The sequence below is a fragment of the Argiope bruennichi genome, chromosome 2 (assembly GCF_947563725.1).
Source record: "Argiope bruennichi chromosome 2, qqArgBrue1.1, whole genome shotgun sequence".
NCBI lineage: Eukaryota > Metazoa > Arthropoda > Arachnida > Araneae > Araneidae > Argiope > Argiope bruennichi.
Window position 1 is genome coordinate 2642289 of NC_079152.1, and position 14640 is coordinate 2656928.

General features: G+C 29.9%; 2 protein-coding genes across 8 annotated transcripts in view; one reads left to right on the top strand and one right to left on the bottom strand.

The window, feature by feature from the left end:
- The window catches only part of LOC129960609 (neural-cadherin-like), a 726863-nt gene that overhangs the window by 226955 nt on the left and 485268 nt on the right, over nt 1–14640 (top strand). For all 7 annotated transcript variants that reach the window (XM_056074153.1, XM_056074136.1, XM_056074161.1 and 4 more), the window contains one exon: nt 13416–13598. In XM_056074153.1, coding sequence (XP_055930128.1) covers nt 13416–13598 — 183 coding nt within the window. The remainder of the gene's footprint in view (nt 1–13415; nt 13599–14640) is intronic.
- Nucleotides 3798–4842, bottom strand: LOC129960644 (phosphatidylinositol N-acetylglucosaminyltransferase subunit C-like). The gene has a single exon (XM_056074194.1). It carries the CDS (start codon nt 4758–4760, stop codon nt 3909–3911), a length of 852 nt encoding a protein of 283 aa, XP_055930169.1. The 5' UTR covers nt 4761–4842; the 3' UTR covers nt 3798–3908.

The following is a 14640-nucleotide window of genomic DNA, read 5'->3' on the forward strand; positions in this document are numbered from 1 at the left end:
AACATGAAAAATGAACAGCACCTTACCCATTATCTTCAAACTATTGAAAAAACTGCTCCAGCAATAAATGACAGCTCTGAAGAAGATGCAAAACAATTAATCGAGTTTTAAGAAATATAATTGAAGGCAAAAGGAAACATAGAACTGTAAATGCTGCACATACTTCCTTTTAATTACTGCTAAAGCTCATGTGACATGTTATGCATGAGTAGAATTAAAAAAAAAAAAAATCATATATTATAGAAAAGTTTTTTAATGCTACCTGTGATAGAAAGGTAAAAACTTGAATATATTATTGCTAGCTTAAAAGAAATTAGAAAGTATCTAAGACATTTAAGGAAAATAATCCATCCAGATGTTCATCACTACAGTTGATTATTTTATTAGTCCCTGAAAATCTGTAAACATTGATAATCAAATTATTAATGAATTTATAATTATTATTGATAGAAGAACAGATTGAAAATGAAAGAAAATTAGTGAAGGGAAGAAAGAAAATGCTTTCACAAGTAAGAAGTTCACAAAAAATGACTTTATCAGCAAACCATGTGCAAACAATATCTGTCATAAAAATGGACACTATGGAACTGCTATTTGAAGAATTTTGATTTGAAGTTATGTTTTAACTGTGGGAAGCCAAATGAAAGATTATCACCATAAGTTCTTAACACCAAAGTTCAAATGCTGTTACCAATGAACAACGAATGAATTAACCAAAAGGAAGGAAATCAGATTCACCTTTCACCTGTGCTCCTTAACTGTTGGATAATAAAAGTAAAAGGGGTAGTACTTAAGATTCTGGAGCAAGTCACTATATGACATACCAAAAGGCATGGATTCATAATTATAAAGAACTTCAAAATCCTATAAAAATAAAAATTGCCAATAAGAATTGAATAGATACTTTTGGCAAAAGTTTCTCACATTCTGGTAAGTTGAAGAATGTTTTATATGTTCCTAATTTAAAATATAATATTGTTTCTGTTAGCTCAGTAACAGAAAAAACTGCATAGTCAAATTAGATAGAAATGTTTATAGAAGCATGAATAACAAGGAAACTAATATTCTTGGAAAGAGAGAGGGGGGGAATAGAATTTAACAAGGCATCAGAAATCAAGCACATATGCTCCTCAACAAAAGATTTACAAAAATATTTTCGTAAAATATAAAGCCATATTAGTTAGATAATTAATTCACTTAGCATAAGAAACTTACACCGCTTACTTACCTTACAAATTGTGCTCAAGTAAAATATCTCTTTAAAAGCTAAGGAATAAAATATAAAGATTCTGAAGAATTCCTTCATGAAGTATGTATTTTAAGGAAACAACATATTTTTACCATTTGAAAGAAGTTAAAATATTGATAAATATTTTTACCATTTGAATGAAGTTAAAATATTGATATCCAATGGAAGAACTGTAAATTGAACTTGCACATTATAAAGATTATTACAGCCATCAAAGGAACATTTTATTAAAAAAATAAGTCAGAATTAAAATTTAAAATAAAAGATTTTTTAAAGGAAGGAAAAAGTGTTATGGGTAACAAAATCAAAATTTTGAGAACTGATTAAGGTTGGGAGGAAGCCAACAAAGTTGTAGAATATTTGAAATAAAAGGGAATAAGGCATCAGAAATCAAGCACATATGCTCCTCAACAAAATAAAAGAACTGAAAAAAAAAAAAAAAAAAAAAAAAACTTTATACTATGAATGTGAAAAAAGAATTTTTGGCTGAAGCTGTCAACATTGCTGAATTTGTTTTAAGCCAAAGTAAAACTGGCTCTGTCAAAAGAAATTTAATACATGAATTGCAATGTAGTGAAACAGCTGGCATCAAGAAATTTCAAATATTTAGAAATATGTTAGTCGCAAAGTCATGCAGAAGAAAAAGGATATTTTTCAGTTATGAGGAGAACACTAAAATATATAATATCCATTTTCAATCTCAAAGGAAGATTGAAATCTCAAGAAATGTAATAATCAAACTTAACAATAAAATACTAAGTCAACAAATCACAAAAACTTCTATAAATGACCATTCAAATTATTTTATTGAAAATTCAAATCAATGGGAAATTTGTGAAGAAGGTTTCAGCAATGAAGAAGAAATTTCAAAACAGAATCTCTCTATTGATGAAGAGACGGAAAACAGAATTGTGAATGAGAGGAGGTTATCAATCTTCTTCAGAATTTGATTGGTGAAGTTTGTGACCCAATGATGAAAAATCTAATACGTTGACAGAGAGACCAATTAAGATTCAAGAAAAATGTAATGATTTTGAACTGTATAAAGCATATGATTTTACTGTAGGAAAAGACGATCCTTCTGCTTTCAACATGCTGCTATGCCGAATCAAGAATGGATAGAAACATTAAGATAAGAACTTAATTCGTTAAGCTGGAAAGTTGATTCTTGAAAAAAATGAAGCAATCATTGAAACAAAATAGGTATTTAGCAGTAAGAATGATGCAACAACAACAAAAACATGTCTAGTTCCAAGAGGTTTTCGAGAGGAAACATCATTAGAATACACCGATAATCTACTTTTAGAATGTTAATATTTCTTGTTTTACAAAATGAGTAGTCTATTAAGCAGTTGGGTTCTTATTAATAAACAGTGAAAAAGCCAAAACTTACAAGATGTAACACAAAAATGTTTCAACCTATGAGGACGATTCTAAATTACGACAACATCTGTTTATACAAAGTTTACAGGAAGAAAATTGTACTTCCGCCAACCCTTCACCACTAATTAATAAATACCAGCAGTTGAATATTCTATCTGCGCTTTTTAAATAAAGATCTAGGATATGATGTCTATATAAAGACCCTGAGGGTGTAATGAGTTAATATTTTTGCAATGACAAATGGTTTCAAGAGATCAAAGAATGTGTTTACTTTAAAGAAAATTTAATTATGCTACTACATGTTGATCAATGGAAAAAAAAAAAAAAAAGGGAAAATCAGGTTATTGCAATTACAGTATGTAGTTTAGAGAATGTAACCTTTTATATATTGCAACATTTTATTCATGTTAAATGTTTTTATAAGTTAGCTACCTTGCTCTTAAAATTGTTGTATGTTTTTATAAGAATTCATATATCTATGGATTCTATATTCCATTCCAATTCATATGGAACTCCTAATAGTTCCAGCTGTTATTTGAAATTGCATATATTTTTCTATGTGTGATTTTTGGTACAACAGTAATGCCAGATGCAGCTATTTGAAAATCTTTAGAACATTATCCAATTCAAATTATAGGTTAAATAGGTTAAGAAATGACCCCCCCCCCCCCGTGCTTAGTTATTATTTACAATTTAATATTGAAATTTGATTTTTTTTTAAACCTACACTTTGCAAAAGTGATCAAATTTCTCAACCCAGAATCTGTAAGTGTAAGAATAGTGATGGTGTACAAAATTATAACAATGAAAGTGAAAAAGGTTAATTACTAAAGAAATATACAGAATAAAATAAAATAAAACTATTAGATACAATTTATAATAGTTTGTGTTAGCTTGACTTAATAGCTAAAAAGTATTTGTTGAAATAAATTAAAATGAATATATTTTTATAATCAATAATAGCCAAATGCATTTCATCAGATAATTTCTGCAATAAATAATTTGAAACAAAATAAATAAAAACTATTCATTAAATATATTTTTATCAATCTCATTAAACTTAATTAAAATATTTGAACATATGAGAAAAATTTGGACTCAAAAAGAATTAAAGTAAGATTGCAAAATCTTAGTGATTTAATTTTTTCATGGTCCAAACTATATTAAGTATATTTCTGAAAATATTTCTTACAAAACATTGAAATAAATTTTGAAATCAACAACAACAAATATAAATTTTGGAATCAACAACAACAAACAAAACTAATAAAGCAAATCACTGAAATTTTACAACTGCTTCATCCCAAGGTCCAAATATATTTTCTTTGTACTTCTGACAATAAATAAAAAGAGCAATAAAAAAAAGGTTAATGCAAAAACATAACAACATGAATAGAATAGCATATACTACAGAAATGAAAATCAGAAAAATGGATACGATGCCCATGAAAAGTCCCGTCATCGACAGAAGACAATAAATATTGTCTTTAATTTTCTTTCTGATAAGAGGAAGCAAAACAAAAAATATCACTGCGAGTACCACCAAAGCAAAAGTGTGTTCAACTGTTGGCAGTCTGGAAGCTAGACAAACAGCGGCGAACAATGCGGAATTGAGAGAAACACTACTGCTAACGATTGCAGCACGAGTACCGTAATCTTGGCATAAAACATGTAATAACAACATGAGAACTACCATGGCATAAACGGTATCAGTACTTACACTTTGTGTTAGAGTTTTGAGTATGGGTGAAAACATGTATCCGAATGTTAAAAATATGATGCAGCTTTTAACATGCTCATAAACGTTAGCCTTTTTAAACAACCACCATTCATTTTTCAACCACTGTTGCAAAAAAGCACAGAATATCAGTAATACTGCAATACCAGATACAACTGTTCTAATAGAAAACATGTTCTCCTTCATGCATATGTACGTTATAACAAATAATACAGTTGAACTGATTTCATGTGTTACAACAGAAATTCCAGTGAAAGCTTCCCAAAAAGTATATTTGTGAAGATTCACATTTTTTCTCAAGTCCGATAAAAATGAAGCATCGACATAATTATCCGGAAAGTTCTGTTTTTTGTAGAGAACTTTTTCCCACTTTTCCGCCATTGCTATCATCTCGGCGATGAGTGATTCGCTACATTTAACTTTTAGAATACAGAATCAAACGAATTTCAGCAGTTGTTTCCTTACTTTTCGATAAAGAAAAAAAGAAGGTAAATAATTTTTAGAGCTGTGTAAGTTTTCTTCTACATTCTTTCTGTAAGCACAATCAATATCAGCATCAAATCATCAACAAATATTCACTGATGTATTAAAGCGCCATCTATCAACAGCAATTTGAAACCGAAGTTTTTAAAAAATGAACCAATAATCTTATATCGTGCTGCCATCTACTGCGCAAAATATTCAAGACATTTCCTATCTGTAAAATTAGAAGATGGAAAAAATTAAGAACAAATGCTATTGAAAATGCTGAAATTAAGAACAAATGTTGAGTTATTTATCGATAATGAATGGGAGTTCATTAACTTATAATGATTTTTTTAAATAAATTTTAGCAAATTATTCTATTATTTATATAGCTAATAGATTCGAAATGCTGTTGACTTCTGATGTCAAAATAATTGTACTAAAGATTTGTTATCAATCCAAATTATAAATATATGGGAAATTTTATCGATTGGACCATTTATTATTTTACCAGCAAGATTTTAAATAACCATATAAATGTCTGAAGCTTGTACAAATGCATAATCAGCGAATTTTTTAAAACCTACAAATAATTTAAATTATAGAGAATGTTTGACCAATAATTCTCAAAAAAAAAAAAAAAAAAACTTCCAAAATGCATAGTAAACCTAATTATTCATTAAATTCAACAAATTAATTTATTGTATATAATTAGATTCACTGAGCATTTTGGAAGTTTTAAGTGGATAAAAAAATATTAAGATAAGAGTGACTGATTTATCTAAGCATACAATTTATATTTTAACTTTTACCAGCTTATGATTTATATTCCATTATTTAAGCTTCAAACAGTGAAGAAAGTAAGCTTTTATTTAATAACCACATTAGAAAATTTTGAAGAGGGAAAATTATATTTTGAGTTTGTAAATGCTTAAATCATTTTATTAATTTTAAAACAACATTTTCGCATATTTTAAAATTTAAAAAATTATGTAAGAACTATAAGAAAAATACATTTCATTTAATGAAAAACACTTGCATGTGAATTTCAAAGAAATTTTTAAAAATGATTTGAAATTTAAAGAATTAAAAAAAATACACTAAGCAGTAAACGATGGTCGAAATCGTTATTGATATTTTTCGCAGTTAAATGATTTTATGAATTGTTTGGGTATCCAGAAGATCTTTAAGAATCCCCAACCAAACAGTAAGTCCAAAAAGATTATAAAGTCTTAAATCTTAATATATATATATATATATATATATATATATATATATATATATATATATATATATATATATATATATATATATTTAAAAAGGGCGAAGGCTTAAATATATATATATATATATTTAAAAAGGGCGAAGATTAGTTTTAAAAGCAAAAGAAAGATTAAAAAGAAGTAATAGTAAATAAGCTTATAAGAGCTCACAAATGCAATTTGCTTTTGACTAGATCCACTAAAGCTCCGATCACAGAGGAAAATTCAATATATTTTTATGACTCAATTACATTTTTCCGTCATGAGAGTTGTCTAAAGTGGATATTGATTTGCGATTCTTATGTGGGCGAGTGGTTGATCTACATTTATTTATTATCTTTTCATTCTTGTTGGTATTAGATTGTGTGCGTCTATTGAGTGTTATTATTTGCATTTAATAAATATAACTTTAAAGTTAAAAAATATAACTTAATAAGATAAACTTCATAAAGTTAAAAAATATATCTTTAACATGCACTATAATCCGGTTTAATTTCAAGAATTTAATTTTTCAGAAAAAAAAATGTTTAGTTTTTTGAAAAATGTAATCATTTTTGCTTTAACCTTTAGAAATATTTTCTCAATATAATTTCAAGAGATCATATGCTATTTTGATTTTATTTTTACATCACTTCTAAACTTTAAACAATTAATCAGGATTCATTTTTTTTATTGATATGATACATGATAAATTATTATTTTTTCAACTTTTATTTAAATTTGATTCATGCTTGTAAAGGTGGAATTTTGAAATGATGTTTTCACTTATTTCTGATATGCAAAATTTTTAAAATGCTGCAAAATTGTATGCCCTCTGATTAAATGATTAAAATATATTATTTTAATATCTTCAAACATTCGTTATATGTTAGTCGATTAAATTAAGTTTTGTTTCTTTGCAAATCGTGTCATCTGATAGTTGAACAAATATGAATGTTTTTTTTTTTTATTCATAAAAAAATGTGCTATGATTGTAAAATTCGTTTCATTATTAACATTTCTTTGAAAAAAAACCCTGCTGTTTTATGTTTTTACCTCCCCCTTTTTTAAATTAACTTGAGGATTTTCAAATTTTGTACATATGCATGCTCTTACGAGAATATATCATTTTAATATTTCCAAATCTTAATTATGAGTTAACTGATTAATTTAATTAAATTGTGTTTGTATACGAGTTGCCATGAGGAACTGCCTTTGTTAGTTAGTTATTAATTCAAAACTATTTAGAAAATTCCATAATATTTTTAATATGTATTAATTGTAAGCAGAAATTAAGTAATTAATCTAACTAAGAATCTAAATAATTAAGAAAGTAGAATTTTTTTTAAAGAACTTCAGTCAGGAATTTAATATTTTATTTAAAGAGCTTTTTAATATTTTTTTAAAAATAAATGTATTTATTTTCACGTTATGAACTAGCTACAAATATGAAATATGATGTGCGACCCTTTCATCAAATTTTGGACAAAATTAGTTTCTGTGAAAATTCATTCCATTTTAATACGATAGTTAAAAAATGCAAATTTATAAATTCAATAGCCAGATAAAAATCAAGCCTATAAAATCGTCAGTAGAATTATAAAAGTGTATAACATTTTGAACTGTCAAAACGATGACTGTCTCCGGTCTGTCTATTTGCATGTGGATATGAAACTGGAAAACACAGTTGCGTTGGTTAACTTTTAGTTAATTGAGGAAAATTAACTTCTTAAAAATGAAACCTTCCTTAAACTTTGAAATTGAAATATTACTTTAAATAGATTATTTGGATTTGTATTATAGTTTAAATATGCAATTCAAAACATATTCAACGAAATACAATATAAATCTTGAATAACTGTAAGGATAATAATATTATTTATGAATCCACTTATATTTTTTCATTTGTTGAGTCCGAAGCCTATACTGGTAAGAACTTTTTTTTTTGGGGGGGGGGGGGGAGTTTTGAAGAGTTTTTGAAATTCTTGAGAACTTTAATCACTTGTTGATGAACCAAAATCATTAAACGTACAATTGTTAACAAGATTAAATGTACAATTGTTAGTCAATCATTCTCGAAAGGCGATTATGACAATAACCATTGGCAAGACTTCCATTTTCACCTTGATATAAGCATATAATTTCAGAATTAAGTTTCGCATGCATTTTAATTTTATGTTATTGTAGAGACCGATGATGGTTCCAAAAATGCCAATGAAGATAAAGTAACAATTGCGTGTAGCTAAAAAATGATGAATACGATGCTTCTTAAAAGCGGTTTTTGAACTATGAGAAGAGGCGTGGAGTCGCCCCACTACCAACGGCATAGCATCGCGTTCGGTCTTCAATTCTAGTTTGACCCGCGCAGTTACAAAAAAGGAGCAACTCTAGATTGCGAGGTCGTCAATTTGGCGCATTGATAGCAAAGTACAATTATAATAATTATATTAACAATTATAATTCGCTTAAATGTGTACTTCATAGTTATTTAAATGATATAATAATTTAAATTAAATTCACAATTGACCAAAATGCTAAATAAACTTAATTGAATCTAATATTCTTTAAATGTCATTTTTCTTAACCTTTTTTTTTAAATAATTAAATGCATGAGTTTAAATCATGAATTTGAACAGCTGGGAAACATCCATTATATTTTCATTTAGTTTATGTATCAAAATAATGCTAGAAAATTTTTTTATTCAATAAGTTTTTTTTTTTTTTTTTGTGCCTTGGTTTTCCGATTCATTTCTAGGCTGTTCGTAACAAATAATCCTTTAAACGCATCAAAAATTAAATAGATTTTCAATAGCTGAATTGAGATTGGATGACATTACGAAATGAATGCAACAAATTGAAAGATGAAGCAGCTGGTCACCGAAGGAGTTTGGATCACATTAGCTCAAAAATATTTCAAATATCAGTAATAGCAGATCCAGCACGAGGTTGTGAATGCGAATGTCAGTGAGACAATATATATCTACAATAACATAAAACAAAAAAATACGAAACAAAAATAAAATATTACTGATTTTACACAATTTTTTCCCTGCTGAAATGCTATCGTGCATGGATGAAAATCAACTCAAAATAACGGAAAATTAAAACATAAAAAAATCATGGAATTAAAATGTTTATCGCAGTTCTGTTATTAGAATTTAAAATGGGCAAAAATAAAAATAATTTTCATGATTCTTGGAACAGCCGGCTGGTACAGCATTTAAAATGGTGTAATAATTCTATTTCGGATGATGAAATAAAATTCCATTTGCTGTTTAAAGTAATTTTTTTTTTTTTTTGAATTAGTGACAGCTAACGAAATTATTGCTGTTTGAAATGAATGTAACATAAAATCGTTATTAAAAATAAACTTTATAATAAAGGTTCGTATAAACCGGTAAAAAAATGTCTTTTGTAAGCTAAAATGTAGAGATTTCTTAAATTCAACAAGAATGACTTCTGTATGTCAAATTAAATTTTAATGGAAAAGAAAATCAGAATGAAATTTTAGTTGATTTTCAATATATACTTCAAAAGCCTAAGTCAAAAAAAATTTCTGGGAAAATTCTAATATTCAAAATGAATCCGGAGAAAAAAAGGCGTGACGATTTCAGATTTATCAATTTAAAATTATTAAATTATGAATTATATTATTAAATCATTTAACTGAGATATATTATATTATTTAAATGATTTTCAGTTGCCGTTTGTCAGCTTTTAATGAAAATGCACATAAAAAAATATGATTTCCGGAATAGAATTCAGTTACATTCAGAGGTACTTTTAGTGAAAATAGTTTTAATTAACTTAATAACTATTAATCGTAATAACTTAATAACTATTAATCGTAATAACTTAATAACTCTCTTAATAATAACTCTTCCCCTACATGCATCGTGGGTTCTGTTACGGAAGATATCGCCACTTTCATTATATTTAGAGAAAAACTTGGCGAGTTACAGAACAGAACGCCGTCTCATAACCCCATATCCATAATCATTCTGGTCACTGAATGGTTTGATTGGCATGTTACAGGAATTTTATTAAATACAAAAATATTTGCAGTCGAAAAAATAAAAATAACTATGTAGAGAATTTACAAGCATATGAGAATGATAATAAAATGAAACCGCTTACAAAGATCTTCTTTGAAAAATTATTTGGAATAATAATTCGCAGAAGGATATATTATGTATTTAAAAAAAAAAAAAAAAAAAAAAAAAACATAAATTTTGTGTTCATTTGTTATCGTGACAAAGTAGATGAGGATGCAGTTATTAAAAACAAATAAAAAATAATTTGCTTAATGGTTATAAAGTAGATCACTTTGAAAGATATTATTGAATGCTAATGTATGTGAAAAAACTGTGGTGCGTTTTTTCCTCCTTAGTTCTTGTGAGTATAACACTTAATGTTGAGAGCTAGGGAGGCAAGAATATATCTCTATTTTCGCTGATGAATTTAATTATCCTATGGATTCTTTGCCCGGAGAGGAAGTTGCTGGCGGCTCTTTTCAGTCATTCTTGTTCATGGCTTGGCGATGGTTTTTTCATATGCCAAGAGAATGTGAGGATGCATTCCGTAGCATAATGGAGTGCGGTGCCAATCCCACCACAACTGCACTGGTCACTCTCAGACAGATTGATCCTTGAATCTTTTGCTTGGCGAGTTGTAATATTTCTTGTATTATTACCCTCTGAAACGTAAATTCTCGGTTTACTCAGTTTACCTTATCTGTAGTCCCCCCTTCCCCCCCCCCCATCCTCACTACCAGGAAGAACAACATCTTCTCACCTTGTCAATTCTGAAAGAGTATTTCCCTTCGTTCTGCGCGTACTTATGCACACACATGTCCGTTTCCTTTTATAAATATAGATGTAGCAATTTGCGGCTGTATTTTAATCTTGCGTTAAAAGTTCGTGGGGAAAAGATTATGCGGACTTCAAATGGGGGTTGGGAGGGTAGAATGTTAGATAAAGAGGCCCGATTGTTTTTAAATACATCTTTAAGCATAACTTTTCATAAGGGTATCAGGCCTTATGAATGCGGATCAGTTGAACAACATTATTCAGTTATAGTAACGTTCCGTTTAGTAAAGCAACACTGGGGTTATTTTGGGATGGACCTCGTAATTTTCAAAAGCGGTCAGATGACGAGGACGGCATCTCATCTGACACCCCTCTCTCCAAACGTTCATACCAGTGGGAAGATATTTGGCCCCGACGGATTTAACATGCACCAGACTCCCTTGCACGACTGTTCTTCGGTAGAATCGAATCTCGAACCTGAACCCCCCCCCCCCCCGTTTCAGAAGAGCATCAGGCCAGCGCTGCTCACTGGACCACATAATCGCTGATGTTCATTGTAAAATTTAATAAAATAAATTTCTAAAAAATCTTAAATCTTTTTATGAAAAAAAAAAAGTCGCTTTAAGGTCAAATTACAGCAAGTGAATAGGAAATAAAAATTTTGGAATTGCTTTGGGAAAAAAATAAATAAATAAAAATAAAAAATAAAAGAAGAAGAAAAAGGGAGGGGTGAAAAAAGACATGATTTCCCACATTTAGCCTTAAAATGGCCAAAACGGCAATTGAGTATTTTCGATACAGACGAAAGAATATTTCAAAGCTTCATTCTCTTTGACAACACAACACATTCCTCCAACAAAATAAACGCAGCGTAATCTCGACAGCAGAGAAAGAAGCGACGAGAAAGAAACTGTGGCCCATTCTCGCGGAGAAATGGCGCGGGAAAAATACCTTCGAGTTGACAGATAATTTGAAAGTGAATAAATTGGCAGCAAAATGTCCAATCCAAAATATAAACCTCCCGGCTCATTATTTATTGAGCGCAAAAATAAGATTGCTCGCGAATTCGCTTTCCCCGGGAAAAAAAAGAAAAAGTTTCATTAGATTGCGTTGCTATGACAACGGCCAAACGATTCTAAGGAAAATTAAGTCTGAATGACAACCGAAACCTGGCAACCGCTGGCGGTATCTCATTAGAACCGAACATAAAAATCTGATCATTTTGTTGGTGGATCGGGAGTAATTATAAAATAGTTCGAGATTTAAATTGAAAATGTTTACTCCCCTTGTCAATTTTATGTGAAATTTTGCCCAAATGTCTGACAGTAATGAGGAGCTCGAGAAAATTTCTGCAGTGGGAAATTTTATTTGGAATTAAAATATATAAAATCGCTTCTCTGGAAGACTTTTTAAAAATCTGTAGCTTCTAACTACAAATCGATATTTACTGCCATAACTGAACCATTTTCAACACGATCATTTAAACACTGTCCACGCAGTCATTTTAAATCGCAATGAGCTAGAGAGATGAGGTTTGGTATGCGGTTTTGTCATTAAAATTGCAGATTATGGGCCAAATCCGTCTGCAGGTAGTCAGCTTGAACGCGATAGTTATTCGTAGATCCATTCTTCAAAGAAATGGCCTCGTCTGTAAATTCGAGTGTATGTCATTACAATGACTGAAAAGAGCCAAATTTCATTCAGCTGTTTATGTAAATGAAAATTGGTGTATTATGGTCTTAAAGTGATCTGATCGATAGAAAGAAAGGGAGTTTTGTTTTTATTTTTTGTTTTTCCAAAACAAAAAACAATTTATTCCTTCCTTTTTATTTCTCGTGCGAAGTATAGAGAAATTAGTGTAATCAAAAGAAAGAAATTCGAATTGGAGATTTTGACGAATCTCCACAGTTTAAGTATTTCTTCTTATTTTATCTTTTATTAAAGTACGTTTTATTTTATCTCTTTAGTATTATCTCTTAGGTTTTTCTCTTTATTATTTTTGGCATTATATCTTTCTGTTTAATAAAGCTTTCTTTTATTTCGTTTCATTTTTTACAAATCATTTGATTGTAAACAGAAGCAAGGCTAATATGCCGACCGCGCGTGTACTGGTCGTGTTTCCATTCGATGCTTTTAAACACTTTTATATTACTTGATTTGTTTTTCTTAATTGCATAGATAGGATTTTAGAATCATACACTTCCTCATGCAGTAGTTTTGAAATCTGAACATTTCTATGCTTTCATTGGCATTAGATCAATTTAATATTTTTAGAATATAATTTTTTATTCAATCGATTCATTTACTTAAATTTTGGTTCCCTGCGAGTGGCATCGTCTGTTGGTAAATTTGGGAGGGGGGGGGAACTGATTTCTCATTTCATAATATTTATATGAATGATAGACTAAAAAGTAAAAAAAGAATTAAAATAAGAAAAAATCTGATTTTCGGTAAAAGTGCGTTAATTAATTAATTATACGCGAATGAATTATTGCTTAGTTATACAAGAATTGCTTTTTTCTTTTCCACAGAATAATGGCATCCAACAGTTGGCTTCGGAGGCTACCGTGTACATCGTTCTGGAAGACGTGAACGACGAGATCCCTCTCTTCATCGAGAGGGAGCAAGAGACAGTATTGGAAGGAATGCCACCCAACACGAAGGTCACGCAGGTGCAGGCTGTGGACAAAGACGGCACCTATCCCAACAACAAGGTAGGCCATCCTTCTTGCTCGTTGATTGGCTGTTCACTGAAGCGGGCCAACTATTGGGCGAAAAAGAAGGCCACGCATACGCCAGGAAGATCATGTGACCGCAACGGGGCAATGGCAGTTGTTCTGAACCATTTGCTATTCTTCCAGTAGGATCACGTGATATTCCTGAAATAGGCGTGGCTTCCCATTGCGCTCAATTGTTAGCCTTGTGTGAAAGCTGTTGTAGGCTATATTTTCTACTGCTTCCTTGTGGGATTTAGTCCTTTCTTTGCTTTGCCAGGCATGACACCTTTCTCGGACTGATTTTTTCGAAATTCTATTACGTTACATTTTTAACCTTTTTCTCTCCACCCTTTTTATATTCTGTTATTCTCCGCGCATCTGCAAAAAACTTCATTGTGTCATGTATTTGAAGTTTTTATTTTCTTCTGATATCAATATTTTTCTTATGTAATTGCATCTAATTGGTAATTTTCTCTCAACATTGATAGTTCCGGAGGTCAAGAACTTCGAGTTCATGTACTCCGCGATCCATCCCTCAAGTCGGAATCGCTACTTAGTTATCATCCTCTCATTTCAGACCATCGCGAGTCCGAAATAACCATTTTTGGAATTCGAAAAGGCAACAATTTACAAATATGAAATTTCATGCCACGATTGCTAAATCATTGCACGAAGTACTTCAACAAAAGTGAGACCATCCATGAGAATTCGATTACCTGAAAACGCAAACAAGTCGGTGAAGGAAATCCAGCCAGTAGTTTCAGAATCCGAATCTCTGATCTGCAAGAAATCTTAGAATGAATTCGCTAAAACGTTTTTGTGGTAAACGTTGGTGTGGATTTAAAAATTTGCTGTCGATTGACATCGGATTTAGGATTCAATTGAGGAAAAGAATGAAACACGCAATCTATACTCGGTTTTCTTTATTATGATATAAACGACAAAACGCACTAAATTATATTAATATTCAAAAATTTAAAAGGACAATTCTTTGCTGGTTTATTTATTACTAGCAGCTTTTGGCGAACAGCCGGTTCGC

What these genes read in the sequence shown, in the direction of transcription:
- LOC129960644 (XM_056074194.1), bottom strand. Translation starts at nt 4,760, where the DNA reads ATGATAGCAATGGCGGAAAAGTGGGAAAAAGTTCTCTACAAAAAACAG.